Source organism: Periophthalmus magnuspinnatus, chromosome 3 (assembly GCF_009829125.3).
Source record: "Periophthalmus magnuspinnatus isolate fPerMag1 chromosome 3, fPerMag1.2.pri, whole genome shotgun sequence".
Lineage (NCBI taxonomy): Eukaryota > Metazoa > Chordata > Actinopteri > Gobiiformes > Gobiidae > Periophthalmus > Periophthalmus magnuspinnatus.
The window spans coordinates 16,744,763-16,764,231 of NC_047128.1; the positions used below are offsets into that span (position 1 = coordinate 16,744,763).

Below are 19,469 nucleotides of genomic sequence, written 5' to 3' on the forward strand. Positions count from 1 at the left end.
CTGGATTTACCTCTATGTGTCGTCACAACTGCTGCCCATGTCCAACCAAGACGTAAAATTATAACCCTTTACAAAATTGTCATCTTTAATATAATGAAAAGTGGAGTCAAACCTCTCAAACTCACCAGGGCTGCACTATTTTGGGAAAAAAGTCTAATTGCAAGTATTGCCGTTATATTTGTGTTATGTTAAAAAAGTTGGATTCTGTTCAGATTGTATTTTAGATTTGATTATGATATATTGTACAGCTCTATTGTGAATTGATCCAGATTTTCATGAGTATATTATGAGTCCATACACGTTCAACATATCAATTTCTGCATTTATTGCCATCGGTATAATTTGTTGATATGTTAGCACCATTTTGTTTATAGCCATGCTGCTAAGTTTAAAGTTTATTTCCTCTAAATGATTCACTCCGCACTGTTGCTAGCATAGATGTCTTACTTAAGCATTCAAATTAGGGCTAAACGATTTGGGATTTTTCTGACAAATATTATGATTAGATTTGGGATTTTTTTATTTTTTTTTCAAACTTCACATTTTAAACACATCCAGAAGAATTAACAAAAGAAATATTAACTTTCAAATCACGTTCTTGATTTGATCGTTAATCTTGCAGCCCTTATTCAAACGTATAAAAGACAAACCAGTCAAAGAATGCCTTGGTTGCATCGCCCACATTGTTTAATATATGAATAAGCCAGTGTAAAGCCGTTCTCAAAGCATGCATATGTATTGTTAGTGGCTTGCTTCTCTCCCCGTGGTAGTAAATTCCAGAGATGTAGAAGTGAAAAATCTTGTCTCCTTGTGAGAGATGGCTCATTTACATGGCGAGCGTGCGTGCTGTGTTTCCGTGGTTACGGTCTTTGGGGGAATCTGCCACTGTAGCAGGCAACATGGAGTCAGGACTAGTGCACCGCAGGATGTCAGGCTGATGAGTTTACTGGGTTCAACCTAAATGATGTTTGCTTATTGTTGATAATGGGAATGGTAAAATAGACTGGAGATTGCCTGAATACACATCAGTGAAGTGGGATGTATTTTGCATTTTATAATAATCTATGGTGCTTTACTATTCTGTTGCAGTGAGGGTAATTTGTTCATTCACATCTTGCAGTTTATAGCATTGATGTCCCTATAATTTGTAGTGATTTGTGTAAGCTGTATGGTACAAATAGAACACATATTATACACACTTTTTTGGAGTTTTAAACCATATTAGAATATTGCTCCTTCATTAAATACATACCTGGAGTTGTTTTTCACGTCATTCACGCTGGTTTCAGTAATCCTGAGTCTCGCATAACACTTGTTTGAGGTTCCCGGGATTTTTGTGATTCATTCGTTTTAAATCTTTAAATCATTGTCAGACTTTTTTTAAGCATTTCTGTCGTTAAATCACGTTCATTATTAGAGTGCTTATATTAACGTATCCAGACATGTTCCTCGTTACTTAGTTTAATTGTTTTGCTAATTCTAAATCATGAAAAGCAAAAGTACAGATGCGCAAGAGCATGTTTAATGGCCAATAACAATACAAGGAATTCATAATATTTGTTCTTTAAGATTATATTTCTCTGAACCACTTTATCCCACATGAATCACTAGTACAGTATTACTGAGACACAATTTGGGGGGAAAAAAAAATGTCTTGATGTTGTGGTTAGCAGTGCTGTAGTGTTTATCCCTTTTGAAACCTAATGAAATGCAAATAGGGAATGTACTGATTAAATCCCCCCTAATCTAATGTACCTCTGTGTTTTGCAGGCATGCTGGTTGTGAACGTAACCTGGAGGAACAAGACGTACGTGGGCACTCTGTTGGACTGCACACGGCACGACTGGGCTCCCCCGAGGTGAGCCAGACCAGCTCGTCGTTTACTATTCCACCCACAGAGCGCAGTGGAGCCGCTGATGTTCAAATATGCATCCTCCAGTTTGCTAGATTAGATGATGAAACGCGCTGTACATCATTTCTCGGTGGTTGTGAAAGCCAACAAGCCCAGATTTTATTTAGTGCCTGTCTACTGTCACACATTGTAGTAAATGTCAAGCCTGAAATGGATGCATGAATCATTTATGTACCGTCCTCAGCCTTCGCCCTGTTACATTCTGTGTGATATGAATCTGCAGCAGAGGCAACAGCTCAAGGATATATTGCACTGGCTCTGCGCTAACGGCCGCCTGCTGGGGAGCTGTGTTCTTTATCTCCAGCCCGCCGAGCCTCCAATCATTGGCAAACAGCTGATGTCCCAGGAGGTGGCTGTGGAAATGGAAAGCTGCTCTAACAAGCCAGATTGCAGAATCCAATTATTGGACTAATAGCTTTTTCTCAACACTGTAGAACATTCCCCACAAACGTGGCGTTTTCTTAGATTAGTGGGCGGTGGCATGGTGTTCTCCAAGTGCAGTATTTGTCTTTGCTAAAGGGATAGTGCTATGAACATGCAGTGTTGCTAGATACACTAGTTCATTTAATTCTTACTGTTGTTAAAAGGCACTGTACCTGTTACTGTCTTAAAAATGTAAAAAAAAAAGAAAAACAGAAGTAGTTATTTTTAAAGGGTTTACACTTGTTGCAATGTAAAGTTATTTTTCACTTAACTTAAGCATTTCCAACATTCTAATTATTAACCACGATGAGTTTATAAGTGCTTTTCACAGCTCTCAGAAACCAGCATGGAGTGTAACGGTAAAGCTAACAACAATCATGCTAACATGTTCTTCGTGATTATCGGACAATAAAACGTTTTATGATTAGATGTAGCACACACAGCAGACTTATTTTGATCCTAAGAGCTGTGTTTAACGTAAATTGAACATGTTTCAATTTGAACTTTTGGCACAGTCCAGACAGTACACAGTGGACTTATGCTAAAATATATCTGCGCTGGGACAAGACACATTTTGCTCAAATACATGGAAAAAATCGGATACAGGGCCATTAAGTTGTCAGTACAGTCTCATTGAGGTGTGAACTAAAGCAAGCCAAAGGAACTATTATGAAATACCGCAGCATTCAGATCTTCTCTTCCATATTGCATATAAAAGAAAGATGAAACCAGTGAATAACTCTAGAAATATGAAAGAAATATTCAAAAAGGAAAAGATAGAAAAATTATTTATTATTCCAATTGCCATAGAAACTACATGGTATCTTTATTGCGTATGCTGTTGCGAAGTATTATACCCGTTGCGTTCTCATATTTTTATCCTATCATCAGCTAAGCATAACACAAAGCCTGTCTGTTCCTGTCTACTTCAAGTACTAGCATATTTATATCATGTAGAAACTGTAGGAATGCAAGTTGGAGTGTCCATTATGCACAGTGAGAAAGAATCCAACCGCTAATGGATATCTGCAGACCAATGCATCATAACATGTCTGAGTAATGTTCTAAAGACGTTGTGTTTTTACTCCCTGCGCTCCCATAGTTTTCAGCACGACTACATTAGATCCAGGGCATGAATAATTCAGGAAGCTTTGGGCACTCGCAGTATAAACTTGAGTGGTAATGAGAGTGAATCCACCTGCCACTATCACACACTCTCTACCCGATCCGCGTCACCCGCTGAGGCTCAAATTGTTTGCTAGCACTTGTAGCAGCAGCTGTGAGCCATGCACCAGTCTTTTTATCAGAGACAGCCAACCTTCAGTTCTGCGCATGTAGATAATAGCTCCACTGTGCAAGGCCAAGCTACAATCTGAACTATGTAAATGGATGTTGTGATTATGTAGCGGCGTATGCTAGCTGACACTTTTTGAATAGCCCACTTTACAGATGATGTCACAACCTTACACAAAGAAAAGCGGTACATGGTGTTCATTCTACATTCAAACACTCTGTCAAACCAGAAATTGTGTATAAAAAAACAAGTCAGTGTTAGACGGAGGTGGGTAGTACATTTACATTAAGCCTATTTTTTGAGCAGCATACTTGTACTTCTATTTGAGTCATTTTTAATTATTTAGTTATTATTTATTTAGTACTCTTAAGTAATTTTTTCAAATATTTTTTTACTCTTATTTGAGCAATTTCTTGGACCACCACTTTGTACTTCTACTTGAGTAATATTATTATGAAATAACGTTACTCTTACATTTGATCTTAATTAAAGGATAGTACAACTTTGCGATGCGATGTCACGATCTGTTTTTAGGAACTGTGAAAAGTGCTGTTGGCAGTTTTATTTTGAGGTGTTGGAGGTCATTATTTTTTCATCTATGTCTAAACTTATAACAAGGAACATTTTCAGAAATAACTAATGCTGGGTCTCAGATTACATCATTCTATAGGCTAATTTTATTTAATACAGATGGGGCATTTTAAATTAAGCTAAAATGCTCATTTCTGTTGTAATACAGTAATTACCGGGGTCTAATCAGTAACAGAAATGATTGAACTTTTGTGAATTTAACTTTTGGATATTTCATGGCAAAATACTATGTAATTTATTTATAGGAAAAAACTGTTTCTTACCCCACATCTGGGATTATGACATCATCCCACTCTAAAATCTGAAGAACAACAAAACAAGATTGATGCAGTGCTAATAAAATAACTAAGTATAGCTTTTGTTTTAGGTCATATAAAGACCACATAGTCTACATTATGTAATTAGAATGTTTACAATATATAGTAATCAAACAAACATTTTCCGAGTTGATTGATTATAACCCTTAAGTACTTTGTTTATCATAATGAGATTCTTAAAGGTCTATATAAAGCTTGGCTGCTAATGAGCCTGTTACAACGCACACTTACACAAGTAACATGTTTAACTTGTTATTTAGTTGTTATTTAGCAATCTATTTGAAATTTGTTAAAATAAAGTGCAATGTCTTAGTTGAGGTTCAAGTATTGCAAAACTGTCAGCAAGTACAACTTTATAACCTTGGAAGTTCAGTCAGTTTTATGGTACAATATAGATATTGTAATTTCACATATTTTCAAAACAAGTATTTTGATGGACGTGTAGTGAACTGTATATTCTTCACCCATACTAGTGAGGCAGAGGTTGAATTCCCCAAAATTGTACCAACACCCTTCAATCTTGTAACGTTCTAATGGTTTTCTGTCCTCTTCTGTTCCAGATTCTGTGAGTCTCCCACCAGCGACTTGGAGATGAGAAATGGGCGCGGGCGGGGTAAACGCATGAGACCGAATAACAACACCCCCATCAACGACAACAGCAATTCATCAGACAACAAGGGCACTACCAACAACAAGACCCGCGGTGCGTCCAACAGCAAGGGTCGCCGTGGCAGCCAGACCCCCTCCGAGCGCCGCACCCCTCCCAACAGCAACACTGAAGACGTCAAAGCCAGCCCTTCCTCCGCCGGGAAGCGCAAAACCAAACCTACTTCGGACATGGAGCCGAATTCTAGCTCAGAGGACTCTAAAGGCAACAAGCGGATGCGTACAAATTCGAATAGCGGAATAGTAGGCGGGGTACACTTGCCGACTATAAAAGCAGAGCCTCTTCCTCCTCCCATTGACCGGACTTGCCCCTCGCCAGTTCTCATTGACTGCCCCCATCCCAACTGCAATAAAAAGTACAAACACATCAACGGACTCAAGTATCACCAAGCTAGAGCTCACAACGATGATGATGTTAAGTTGGAGATTGACGGTGATAGCGAATACGGAGAAGATTCCACTCTCCACCCCGAACCGGGAAGCTGCAATGGAGCGTCGATATCCCAGAAAGGTTGCATGTCACCGGCGAGATCGGTAACACCAAAAGGTAGAGGGTTCGACGCCCAAAGTCCTTCGCCATCGCCGGGCAAGTTTGGGTCCAAGCCTGGTAAAAAGAAAGCCATGGAAGTTGAGGCAGAACCCATGGATGGTTGTGAAGACGGGGTCTGTCTAACTGATGAAACGAGCAATGATGGGTTAGATGACAAGAGAGGTGGGAAAAAGGCTGGGGGGAAGGCTGACAAATTGGTGCAGAAAAACATGAAGTCTCCGCGGCCCGTCGCTCCAGGATCTGCAGCGTCCCAGCAATTATACACCTTTCCTCCTGGCAATCCGAACTCCACTTCAGCAGTAGCGCCAATCATGCAAGGTATCCCCAAAAGCCCCCAAATGAAGGGTGCGCAACCTAAACCGCCAGCTATAGCTGACCCTGCTTCGAATAACTCCAAAGAAAAGAAAAAGAAGGAAAAGAAGAAAAAGGATGGGTTGAAGGATGCAGAAAGCCCTAAACCGGCGGGAAAGGGATTAAAAACAGAGGACGGGAAGGTCCCCTATCCAGATCCCTGTGAACAAGGGAACAAAGGAGATGGACTTCTTAACGGATCCTCAGACCCACACCAGAGTCGGCTAGCTAGCATAAAAGCAGAAGCAGACAAGATTTATAGCTTCTCTGATAACGCGCCAAGTCCGTCGATTGGTGTGGCGAGTAGGATAGACGGAACTGGCATGCCGCAGCCCTTAACGCCCCTTCACATGGTCAGCCAGAACGGAGCTGACAACGCCTCAGTGAAAACCAACAGCCCTGCCTACTCGGATATCTCAGATGCTGGGGAGGACGCGGAGGGTAAGTTGGAAGGAGTTAAAACTAAGACGGACGACCAAGGCATTCGGGAAAGCGTCAAGAAAGCATTGTTCCCAAATCAACCATCTAACAAAGACTCTCCGTACTATGCTGGATATGAGGCCTATTACTCACCCAATTACGTCAACCCAAGTCCCGGTGGGCCCAATCAGGGGACACCAGCAGGGGAAGGGCCGGTGAAATTGAAAAGGGAGGACGACCAAGAGCAAGGTGAGGACAAAGTCAAGGTGGAGATTCACGAAGATCGCAAACCAGACGTCAACACTCCCGGACAGCAGCCGCAGCAGCCATCGGTCATCCAGCAGAGGTCCAACATGTACATGCAGCCGCTGTATTACAACCAGTACGCCTACGTCCCGCCCTACGCCTACCACCCCGACCAGGCCTACCACAACCACCTGATGAACACTAACCCGGCCTACCGACAGCAGTATGAGGAGAGGCAGAGACAGATGGTGGAACAACATCGCGCTGCAGAGAAGAAGGATGTAAAAGAGAGGGAGGCCATGAAAGAGGACTGGAAGCAAAAGAGTCCGCTGCCTCCCAGTCTCTCCAAAGCCCCCAACCAATCTGAGATGGGGAAGTCACAGCCCCAGAGCAAATCTAGAGACTCTCCGTCAGAACCCAAGTCTATGGTCGGTCTAAAGGGAGATGAGACCAAGACACCACAGGCAGAGGGGCTGAAGATGAAGCTGACAGATGGGGCCCACCATGGGAAGGATGACTCCAAACAGGCTCTGGAGGCCCGGGGACAGGCGGGGATGGAGCAGGCCATGTGGTACAGACAGGTAACACCATTTTATCCTTTGTAGTATGTTGTATTGGTGTACTCGATGTAGCTTTTTGCATGTAAATATAAAACCATCAGATTCAACGTGCTGTTTTCAGTTTGTAGAGGTGAGTAGTGCTCAGTTACTGTATAGAAATTGTACTTTTCAGAGTATACAGCATACTTTTACTCAAGTAAGAGTACTGTTACTTCAATATAATTAGGTAGGAGTAAAGGTTTTGGTTCTTCTTCGCTCCTATTTAATATTTTGTCCTTCAAATTACATCAACTTCAAAATATAAATCAGATGTTACGTCCAGATGATTGCTCCTAGTTTCACTCTAACTTAAGTAATTTCTTGGATCACTAATTTATACTTCTACTTGAGTAATATTATTTTGAAGTAATGTTACTCTTACTTGGGTAGACTAGACACAAATTGTACTCACCCCTGTCATTTCGTAGAATTTTGTGAAGGCCTTTTCTATATTATTAGAGATATGTTTGAAAATATATATAAAAGAAGATGTTCATAATTTCTGTTAATCTACAAAGTATAAAATGTGTTAGTCATACTCACTTATTGCTTTGTTTCAGAAAATTAGAGATCATGGTATGGCGATTTTACCATAATTGCATATCACCAAAGAAATAGGATCATGATTCAATTTTTATCACTATATCACCCAGTCTTATGTAGTACTAGTAACGTGTTGTTCCACCTCAGTATCCTGAGAGCCAGAAGCCGTCGGTGGAAGAGGAGCACCAGCAGCCGCCCCGGTGGAAGGACGAGCGGGAGCGGGATCGGGACAGGGAGCGCAAGCTAAAGGAGGAGCGGAGCAGGCCAAAAGACTCTCAGAGTGGAGCTAAAGAGGATGCTAAGGACAGCGAGCGGCTAACAGAGGAGCACCGCTCCCTCAGCAAAGACTCACGGCCTAACCCACACATGCAGTTCTCCTCCCCCCTCGCACAGCACCAGGGGTACATGCCCTACATGCACGGGTACCCCTATGGACAGGGCTTTGACCCCAACCACCCAGGGTACAGGGGCATGCCCTCCGTCATGATGCAGAACTATCCAGGTACACACACTACTTCACTCACACTGGATATGAAAGTTTTTACCCACTGTTCGGAGAAAGCAACATTTTTGTATAAGCAAATATTTATCCAACATAGTTACAGGGTTTTCCTTTTATCAGTTGTTGAAACACAAATTAAAGTTAATGAACATGTTGGCTTCAATTTGTACAATAATTTTAAAAATCTGTTTTAAACTGATTGAGTCTCTGGAATTTGCTCATTTTGGTGTTTTGGTATTTTTCAAAAACAGATCTTTTTTAAACAATTAATCTTTTTCAAAGGAATGATAACTGCACCACTTGGCACAATTGCACTTTGCTGGTTGAAATGATTAGTGGATGAATCATAGCTCCTCTGAGACAGTGTGAGCTGTAATGATGCGATGCTAGGAAATTAATTTGATTCCGTCAGTGTTATCACATGGGTTAAGTAGTATAAGTAAGCACTAAACAATGAAGAGCTGTGCATTAAAACTGCAGAACGTACAGCTGCTGTTTAATGCGCCTATAGCACGGCTACAAACTGAAATATCTCACCTATCAATGTGAAAAGCCTTTTCACTCTCTGTAAATGCCACAAATATTAGTTATTAGCTAAAGTGGGTCTTAACCGAAACTCCGCCCATAGCTACATTTCAAATAGAGCTGATAAACTGGGCAGAACCTGGAGGACTAAAGGGGAGAGTGAGGGGGGAGGAGGGGTGGGGTCTGGACATACGAGGAACAGTGTGATCCAACAGGTATGCACACTTCAAACTCCGCCCCTGTAGTCAGATGTTTTTGACTAGAAACACCTGCCATTTATCAGAGCAGTCTTATGTGATGTCACCAATTACTGGAAATTGTAGAAGCCACTGAAGGCAGCACACATTTAGATTCAGGGGGTTTTGACGATGCAAATGTATCTTGTTTGCATTATAGTTGCCAAAGAAGATAATGCTATTAAAACACAATATACACAGTTAAGTAGAAAAAAGTCTGTCGTGTTTAGTTCCACTTTAAGCATTTATTTACATGTTGGTAAGGTACTGTCAGCAGAGCAGTGTGCTTTATGCAAAATTAACACACAACACTTAGCCATTGGATTTGTATAATACTATAACTAACATAAATGTTAACATGATCTTCTCCTCCCAAGGTTCGTACCTACCCGGAGGCTACCCATTTTCCCCATATGGGAGTAAAATAGTTGGTGAGGAGGGCAGTGAGAAGTCTCGTGCTAGTCCCACTGTGACTAAAGCCGCTCCGGACTCCAAAGCGCTGGACATTCTGCATCAGCACGCCAGCCAGTACAAGAGCAAGTCCCCCACAGTGGGCGACAAGGCTCCGCACGAGCGGGACAGAGAGGGGGAGCGAGGAGCGACCGGGGACAGGGAGCGCGATGTGGAACGGCCGCGCTCCTCCCCCTCACAGCGCATCATGCCCTCACACCACCACCTGGGATACCCTCTGCTCTCAGGGCAGTACGACCTCTCCTACTCCACAGGTACGTGTGCCCCACCCCTCCAACACCAGGCAGAGGGGAAGTGCTTTTTAATGTGTAGGTACAGGTTTGGTTTTGAGCTGGTTCATACACATAAAGTGGGACTAAATACCTAAAGTTTTCCCACAATCACGTTTCAAATAGAGTTGCTAACGTGGGCAGTACCTGGAGGACCAAAGGGTAGAGTGATGGGGAGAGGAGGGGTCTGGACATATGAGGAACAGTGTGATTGGTCTAACAGGTATCCACATTTCAAACTCTGTCCCTGCATTCAGATGTTTGTACCGGTAATCAGAAACACCTGGCTGTAATCAGATAAGTTATGTGTGATGTCTTGTAGTACTTGAAATTGGCCACTGGAAGAAACACACTCAGTTTTTGAGCAGAAAGCTGCAAATTTAGACTAGGAACAACACGATGCCATTAAAACATCATGTATACACTTTAGTATAGTATAAGTTGATGTAGTTTTTAGTTCCACTTTAAAGTACCAGTACTATACTACACATTTTGAGAACTTTTTAAAAATGTAGCTTCTCTGGTGGTTGCTTCTATATCCCCTTATCTCCATAGGGATATAGAAGTTTAATGCCATACTGTGGAACTGCAACTTTTTATGCAAACCAATGACATCCTGGACGGGGACTCTCCACCAGAAAAGTCAGATAATGTACCTTTAAGTAAGAATATTAAAGTGGTATTAAAATATAATTCAGAGCAAAATACAACTTTTCAGTTTTCCCAATAATATTTCAGAATAAGAAGACTTTTTATTGCCATTGTCAGTGAACACAGCTCACAAACTAGGAACTTTCTTTGGTGATAAAGTGCAACATAGAAACACTGAATAAGTACAAATAAGGGCATGCACAAAGTTAAAAAAGATATGCTTAAAAAGTTTCAGTAAGTAATGTGTTGCCAGGCCTAATTCCGCTAGGCCTGCTTCTATTGGCGCAGTGAACTAAGCCATTTGTGACGAGCTAAGAACAATTAGAGATAAACCCGCTAAGATGATTATCGGAGGCAATTTAAGCACGGACGTTATCAAAACCAGTCTGCTGGAGGTACGTGGACTTTAAAAACACAGAGGAGCTTCATGGATTACAATGTACCGGCAGAGGGAGGTATATTTTTTGATGAGGATACAAATCAAAAAGCTCAAAAAGTAAAATTGCAATAACATGTGATTCGTTGTTTTATATTCTTTGTCGGCGTCAGTGGAGAGGAGGTTAGAATTAGACGTGCCTTGTGGATGTCATGTGTAAATACAGAGAGAGAAAAGCGGCAGGAGAAAAGTGCTAGCTAATCTGCACTTCTAATTACACTAGATTGGAACATAATTGGGCCATAAAACACTGTCACAAAACTGAAAAACAAATTACACAAAGCTTTGGCAGCATATGTAAATGTTGTACTTTGCTTTTGCGTAACAGTAAAATGTATCCTCGTCTGCTGCGTACGGGGAACTGGGGGGTTGATTATTTCCCATTTGAATGTTAAAAGTTCGCACGTCCAAGCGCCCCAGCTGAATTGAGTTGCATGTAAACAGCACGGCTAATACTAAAGGCTAAAGACACAGACGCTAAACAAATATTTGGTTAATATACATTTGATTGAACCTTTAACAAAATGCTCACGTCATTTGTGTGAGACTTTTTTTTTTTTTTGTCATCGTCGTAATGCGCACATTTCGAGTTCACTAGAAGGAATTGCCAGGTAGGAATGCACCGTTACAATACTGGTATCGGATATTGATTGCTTAGGTATCGGCTCCATGATATCGGTTCAGCCAATATCTTGGTTGTTGTAAAACTATACTGACGGATGTTGGCCCTGAACTTTTATTGAATGACAGCTGTGCAGTAGTTACTTGCACAATAATTGAATTCATTTTGTAATATCTGTGTTTTTAAGAGGAAGATTCCATTTTCATTCCATACAATGATATCAGTCAATAGTTACAGCAAATACAATATCTATACTTTCAAAGATACTTAAAGGGCTCATATTATGGTGTATTTTGATGTTATAATGTTGTTTCCTCATCACAAACATACCTGGAGTTGTGTTTTTTTTCATTCACACATGTTTAACACACAAATCCTTCATATTTAGGCTGTTATTCTCTTAAACAGAAAACACTGTGTTCCTCCCTGTGATGTCACGTGGTAAAACAGGAAGTGCTCCACTGTGTTTTTTAAACCTTCACGAGAATCAATTGGATAATTTCAGCCTTGGATTTGTCAATCTCTACTGGACAAAAGTTAAAAAGTAGCTGTTAAGAATAAAACTACCACTACATGACATCACAAGGTGGAACGTTGTATTTAGATTTTTTTGAAGATGTAGACATACAGTAATAAAGTGTTACTCAAACATGTGTGAATGAAACAAAACACGACTCCAGGTGTGTTTTTGAAGAGGTAACCGCATTATAACATGTCTTAAAGCTCAGAGTAAATTTTGTGTAATATAGGACCTTTAAGTATCGATATTGGAACTGAAAACGCAGCATCCCTAATTTTAGTTGGGAAATGTCCCAGTTACCATTTGCCTGGAACACACCATTGACTGTTCCTGAAAGCTGTTGGTAATGGTTTCGAATGCAACCGTGACTACCAGCCTGTCTCTATACCCCCCTCCTCCAACCCTCCCTCTCCTCCAACCCTCCCCCCTCCCTCCTCCTGCCTGACAAAAACACACAGCCATTACAGTGAAATGCAAGCCTGCAGAGACTCAAACTAGCTGCAGTGTTTGCATACAACACAGGACAGGTGCCAGGGCTCTCTCAGCACAAAAACACTTACAAAAGAAACCTTCCCTCATCCGCTCGGGCTCTGTACCCCGGCGGAGGAGTACAAGGATATGAGGAGTCGTGCTCTGGCCTGGTTTGGCTGTGACAAGGCTGTGCCAGAGCTGTGCCGCAGTGAGACAATACGCCGCTCTCTCCGTGGGTCTTCTGAGGACAAGTGAAAAGCTAGGGCTGTAATGAAGACGTGAGATCCAGAGCCAGAACGGCACGGACAGCAGGGACATCTAGTGGCCCGTGTCAAGTACTGCGGCAGTGAACAGTACATGTCAGATACTTTGTGATTGCGTAAGAGGAAGTTTTAAGATGAATGTTAAAAGACTAGAAAGTATCTGTGGTGTTAGGTGGAGCATTGAAACTGAGCCCTCAAATGTAAACCTGAAGGTATTTGATGTTTATGATCAGTAATAAATGTAGTGTGAACTGGATATTGTGCGTTTGCTGAGTGTCCCCATAGAATAAGTGTCAAACGCAGCAAACATTGAATTATATAATCTTGTAGTTATAAATACTTAAAGAGGAGGTGTTACGCAAATTGAGTTTTTTTTTTCTTTTCTTTCTACCATGTTATAACGTTGTTCCCTCATCAAAAACATACATGAAGAGGTTTGATATGTATCATCTGTGCATGTTTGAGTAATCTTGTGATCTCTCCTGGGCTCTATTCAAACCTCTATATACAAAATATGATACAAAACTATACACAACAACGTGACAAACCTGATGCGATGTGCTGTAGTCTCAGTCTAACACTCTGAGGGGGGGTGACTTAGCACATAGAGCGAAGTGTCAAAAACGAAGGTGAAACTTGTATTTGACGAAACCAAAATATTAACATGTTTTATCTAATGTGTTGGCAGTTAATACCCCACAGAAGTAAAATATCATTCTTAAAAGATGAAACGGTAAAGTGTGATCATAGAAGTGTGCTGATGGGTAATGTTAGATGCCTGAACAAACGTGAATGGACTATTGGAATATTATTGGTTGAACATTCCTATTTAAGATAAAGTTAATATCAAAATCTTCCTGTGTAAATACTAGTGAAACATCGTTAAATACTTCAAGCACGAGGTTATAACTGTACATTTTATTTTCCTTTAAGTGTGTCACCGTTTTACACTTTTCACGTATCCTACTAGTCACATGTTTATTTGACTTTTGTTGTTTTGTTTGACACAAAATGATTTACAACAATTTTCCACAACCTTTTATTTGACTGAAATAAAACTAAATCTAAACTTAATCTAAACCTGGACTTTGTCGGGTCTAAATTAGGACTAAAATTGGTCTAAAATTGGACTATACCAGCTCTAAAATTATGCTAAACAATGGAAGAGGTAGTTCTAAATAAAACGGGACCGTGTGTACCACCAGATATACAGATACCAAAGTTTGAGAAATACTGCCTTATAATTTGCAAGATTTGAACTGGGTATCCTTTGGTTGGTCATCTGTCCCACTACACAACCACTGTCACCTCTAGACTATAAATACTCAAATAAAATATACTATAAATACTACAAATATTACATATGTTCAAGCCGTAAGAGCAAGTGATTAGTGTTGTCACGATACTTGGCTCGATTTTGATACCAGTTGAAATGTTTGTAGTTTTGATACTAGTTTTAATATCATTTAGTATCTGATTTGCGATACTTTTGACAAGTGATACAGTTTTGTCAGCAAGAGCCACTACTTTTTTGGTTTTGTTTTCTGGTACGACTGTGTATTAAACGATATAGAATATTTTAAAAGTCGCAAAAGGAATAAGACATAAAAATAATCCAAATGTTTTGTTTTTGTGTGTTTTTAGGGAAACCTGACCGTCACACCTCAACCCTGCAGAGATTCATGTGACTGGCTCACATGGCGCAGCCTCCTGGGTGTTACCTTTAGACATCAGTTGAATGGTGTATCTCTCTCTTTCTCTGTTTTTAGTTCTTCTGCCCCACGGCTTGGCAGATCGTCCTCCTCTTTTTTTCGTTTTGTTTTTTTGTTTTTTCCCTCCCTGCCCTTCGTCAAAGCTTGAACTTTTCCAGGACTGCCACAACCAGGTTCTAAGCCATCTGCCCACCCGGACCCCTGAAAAACTCACTTAGTCTCTGCACTGTCGACGAATACAATGCAAAAAGACCCTATTGGAGAACAGCATTATTTTAGTTGCTTTTTTTTTTTTTTCGTCAAAGAATCAACAGTGGGTTTTCAAAAGGGAGCGCTAGGTGGAAACCGTAAAATGGGGGAAATCATATAGAAGTGATTTAAATTCTCACGTAAAACAAGAATATATCCGAAACTTGAGACGTTTTGGAGAAGGGGGGAATATACCAGCCGCTGCTTTCTTCGCGGAGACGTGAGAGTGGACATTTTAGCCACCGCCATCTTTGTTTTCCAGTTCAGGGACGTCATCTCTCACCAACGGACCGCGTACACCTCAATGGAATTAACATTGTCCATATTCTGTCATAATCTGTTCCATATCATTTTGTTTCATCTTTGAATGTTCCATTTTCATACATATGTTGAAGCCATATGAGCAAGTGATTAGTGTTTTTGATACTGAGGAATAGACTCGATACTCGATACCGATTCCGATATCACGATTATAACACAAAACACTCTTTATTTAGACAGTAGAATGTGATAATCGACCTTAAATCATAGTACTTTTTTATATTCCCATGCGGTCTTTTCTCTGTGTACTCCCTCAGTCGTCCAGGTAGGTCCCGTAGTGGTCCATGGGCGTATACTAGTCTACGTGGTCTTATATTTGTTCTTATACAGCTCAAGATCATTCTAAAGCTGTTCAGGAAAGGTTCATTTCTGTCCTGTGAATGTGACTTTTCTAGTATCGATACCCTCTCAAACGAGTATCGATTAATATCTGACTTTTGACAACCCTACAAGTGATACAATTTTTGTCAATAAGAGCCACTACTTTGTTTTGATTTTGTTTTCTAGTACGATTGTGCACTGAACAATGTGAAATTTGCTATCTCTATTTTTCTGCTGTAAAATAAGTCTTCAGCCTACAAAATGTGCGTATATGTTTATGTATTCCCGCGGGCGACTGTGTACAGAATAATTCTCACTGTAAATTAGATCACAGCTTGTATTATGAAACACTCAGATATTTGAATGCCATATTTTGTCATCTCCTCTTTCACTGTGCAAAAAAATTATCTCAAAAAGATCTCAAATTTTTGTTATTTGTTTTGGAAATGTTTGAAAGTTTTGAATAGTTGCCATTTTGGGTTTTGCGCATTTTGCTCATGTGGCTTCATCATAATCGAGTTTCTCAGAATTTAGGCAGTTTAAAGGTTTGGTCTTGGTTTTTCAGCTGGTACAGTGAAAATAAATATTGAGATGTTAACGTTTTTACAGATCATACATAAAATAGAGACAAACTGATGACACTAAACAGAGGAGTGAGTGAAATTAGAGATGGAACTGTCCTATTAAAGAAAAACTATGGAGCTTTTGCCACAGATTGCATAGAGTTTACGATGCCTATACAGATTTTTAGTATTTCAGTCGATTACATTGTTCAGCCCTTAAAGGTGCACTATGTGACTTTTCTAGTGGCCGCAGTTTGACACCTGCTTGTTGCCGTGGAGATGTTCCTGCTTTGCTTGAAATGTTCCACAGTATAATTCGTTCACAGGTTTCAACTTCCTGTTATATGAAACGTTTTGAGGACTTTTACCCATTCAAAAGATGTCATATTTTGTTTTAAATTGTTAGTTGCTATGGCAGCCGTTCTAGTTTTTTATCATTCTGAAAAAAAACAACATTGGTATTTGTTTCTATTGCTCCAAAACACCTTGAAAAACATTATTTTTACTCCGAGCGGGGTCACTTCTTACAGATCTGACCTGCAGTTTGACCTGGTTTAGTCACCTGCTTGTATCCATGGAGACAGATGAGATTAATGCCATATTGTGGAACATTTTAGATAAAGTAAGAACATCTCTACGCAGACAAGCAAGTGCCAAATCCTCTACCAGAAAAGACCGATATTGCACCTTTAATTTAACATCATTGTTCACTGAAATAAAAAGGCAAAATAACTTTATTGTTCATTTCTGCGGAGAGGTGCTGTACGAGGTCATAAGTATTAAATAAATTATTCAAATTTGGTTTTAAAATTTATTTTCTAATGCATTTTAGTGTGTCTTATTTAAATCATTTTTAAATTGACCCAAATATACAGAATGCTTTGCCAGTTGATGTTAAACTAATAGTGAAAGTGTAAAACTGAAGTTGAAATTCTATTGAGGAAGGTCAGTGTCAAGTCTAAAACTGATATTGCCAAGTAAAGTAAAAAAATAATAATAATAATAATTGGAAAATAGAATAACATGCTAGCTTTGTGAAACATTTGCTTGGGTCCTGTGAGAAAAGAAAGACTGGGCTCTGCAGTACCACTCTACAGTTACGCCTGTCACGCTAAAATAAAATTAAAAAATAAAATTGAAGGTGTTTTATGTGACTGACACAATATCAATAATGCAAGAAAATCCTATTAAATTTACAGTGTCATTCAAAAGGCCTGAGCTGCAACAAATATATGAATGAACCAGAATGTACCAATAATTAGCCATAAAAGTGACTTATTCAACCCTCTACAGCTCAAAACTTTTCATATTACAACAAAAATACCCCAAATCTCCCCACTTTTACACACGATGAATATTTGACCTCAAAATGTATAGTTCCTGCTTTCATATACAGTACTCAACGATAAGTGGATATAGTAATTATCATGACAGACCCATCTACAGCAACCTTTTTACAATTACCGTGAAGGAACGCAAAAAAGTATGTGATTATCCACAAAAAAAACCAACAACACACTTTAAATAAAATCATTTCATAATTCATGCATTTGACAGAAGCAAAGAAAGTTGCATCGTATATTGATAAAAGTGGGAGCTAAAGTGTCTTAAAATGTGAAAGACGATTGCAAAAATGCGTTCGAACTTTAATTTCCTCGCATATAATTTTAGAGTTTCACCTGGCTTGTAAAGAACGTTTTTACGCGCAGTTTAATGGCAAGCGTTTGGTTTGTTACGAATTGGCTTTTTTCCTGCCAAAATCGCATAGTACGACCGAATTTCTGTGAAGTGGCGATGGGGCTGAACAAAAAAAATAAAAAAATTCAGGCAGAAAAGAATCCAATTTCGTCCCATTTCAGTTCACAGGACACATTTGAACACATCCAGGAGAGCACAGTTGCGTATTTACTGCTAAACTAATACGAGATTTGTAGAGGTGTAAACCACTAGGGCTAGCTCATTTTATACAGAATAAACCCCTCCTTGGAGAGACCACAAATTGGAATTTTGATTTGAATGCAACAAGTTTCCCATTTTCCATGTTCACCATTGGATTTCATCGTAAAAAGTCGCCATCCCTGGTCCCGTTCCTCGTCCCTTTCCCCTCACTCACCCGACAAAATGGCTTGTTTTTTTTGCATCTATGGTTGGAGTGTTTCGGTGTTCGTAACATGTGAGGGTATCCTAGGCAGCTGCGATGTTGTCATTCTATTTTTATTCTAGTCCCTGTTTTTTTTTAGTATACCAGCAGACTGCATACATACACACATAGTTTTTATCCAGAACAATGGTTGTGAAAGTGCTTCTGTTGTATCAGAGAGTAATGTTATCTCAGTAGTTAAAGCAAAGTCCATATATTCTAAAACGTGTATGAAAAAGCCAGAGGTGTTTGCTGTCAGCATATTGGAACGTGCTTGGCCGTCGTTCTTCGTTTCATGGTAATATATATTTATTATTGGCCAGCGGTTGTCTCCATTTGGTGCCTATAGTTGAACATTCTGTGAAGATTTGGAGGAGACATTCGCTCGTTTGTTCGTTCCTTACCCGCCTTCTGTCACACTGACCCCCCCCCCCCCCCCCCCCCTCCCCCCCCCCCCCCCCCCCCTCCTCGGAGTACCAGCGCGGACGGGTGCTTGGGTGTTTACAATGTCTTGATTTCCTTTAAGAGTGCGAGCAATGCAGATCTCTCCTCCTCCTCCTCCTCCTCCTCCTCCTCCTCCTCTCCCACGCCCCCTTCAGGAGTTTGTTCAAAGTGTACATTATCATGGTTCTTTTTATACAATACTCTGTAACTTGCCTTTGTAAATTTGGGCTGGAAAAATAAATCTTTTTATGAGAAGAGCTGGTCCCGAGTGTTTTTGTGTGGTGTCAGATTGGTTCATGATAAATAAGTTAAATCTATTCATTCATTCATACATAAATACATCGGCCTACATACATTGAACCAGAAGTTTACATACGCTATATAAAAAGACGCACTTTTTTTCTCACTGACTGACATGAAATCAGACTAAATGTTTCCTGTTTTAGGTCAATTAGGATTATCAAAATTATTTCTATTTGCTAAATGCCAGAGCAATGAGAGAAAAACATTATTAGACAGTTTTTCATTACTTTCTTCAAAGTTAGAAGTTTCCATACAAGGAGATTACTGCCTTTAAACTATTTAGGAAAATCCAGATGATGATGTCATGTCTTTGGAAGCTTCTGATTGGTTTATTGACAACATCTGAGTTAATTAGAGACACTCCTGTGGGTGTATTTGAAGTCACACTTGAACACACTGCTTCTTTGTGTAACATCATGAGAAAGTCAAAAGAAATCAAGATATATAGACCAAGATATCAGGAAGAGAAGGTGCCACGTTCATCTGTTGAAATAATTATTCGCAAGTATAAACACCGTGGGAATGTCCAGACATCATA

The 19,469-nt window shown here is 39.9% G+C and overlaps 1 protein-coding gene across 1 annotated transcript in view; it reads left to right on the top strand.

Annotated features, from left to right (window-relative positions):
* LOC117387766 (zinc finger protein 609-like) overlaps positions 1-18,622 on the top strand; it is a 142,539-nt gene extending 123,917 nt beyond the window's left edge. Inside the window, exons 4-8 of the mRNA XM_033985331.2 lie at positions 1,771-1,858; positions 5,098-7,351; positions 8,060-8,414; positions 9,553-9,900; positions 14,523-18,622. Of these exons, the coding sequence (XP_033841222.1) occupies positions 1,771-1,858; positions 5,098-7,351; positions 8,060-8,414; positions 9,553-9,900; positions 14,523-14,566 (3,089 nt within the window). The 3' untranslated portion in view covers positions 14,567-18,622. The remainder of the gene's footprint in view (positions 1-1,770; positions 1,859-5,097; positions 7,352-8,059; positions 8,415-9,552; positions 9,901-14,522) is intronic.
* The last annotated feature ends 847 nt before the right edge of the window (positions 18,623-19,469 follow it).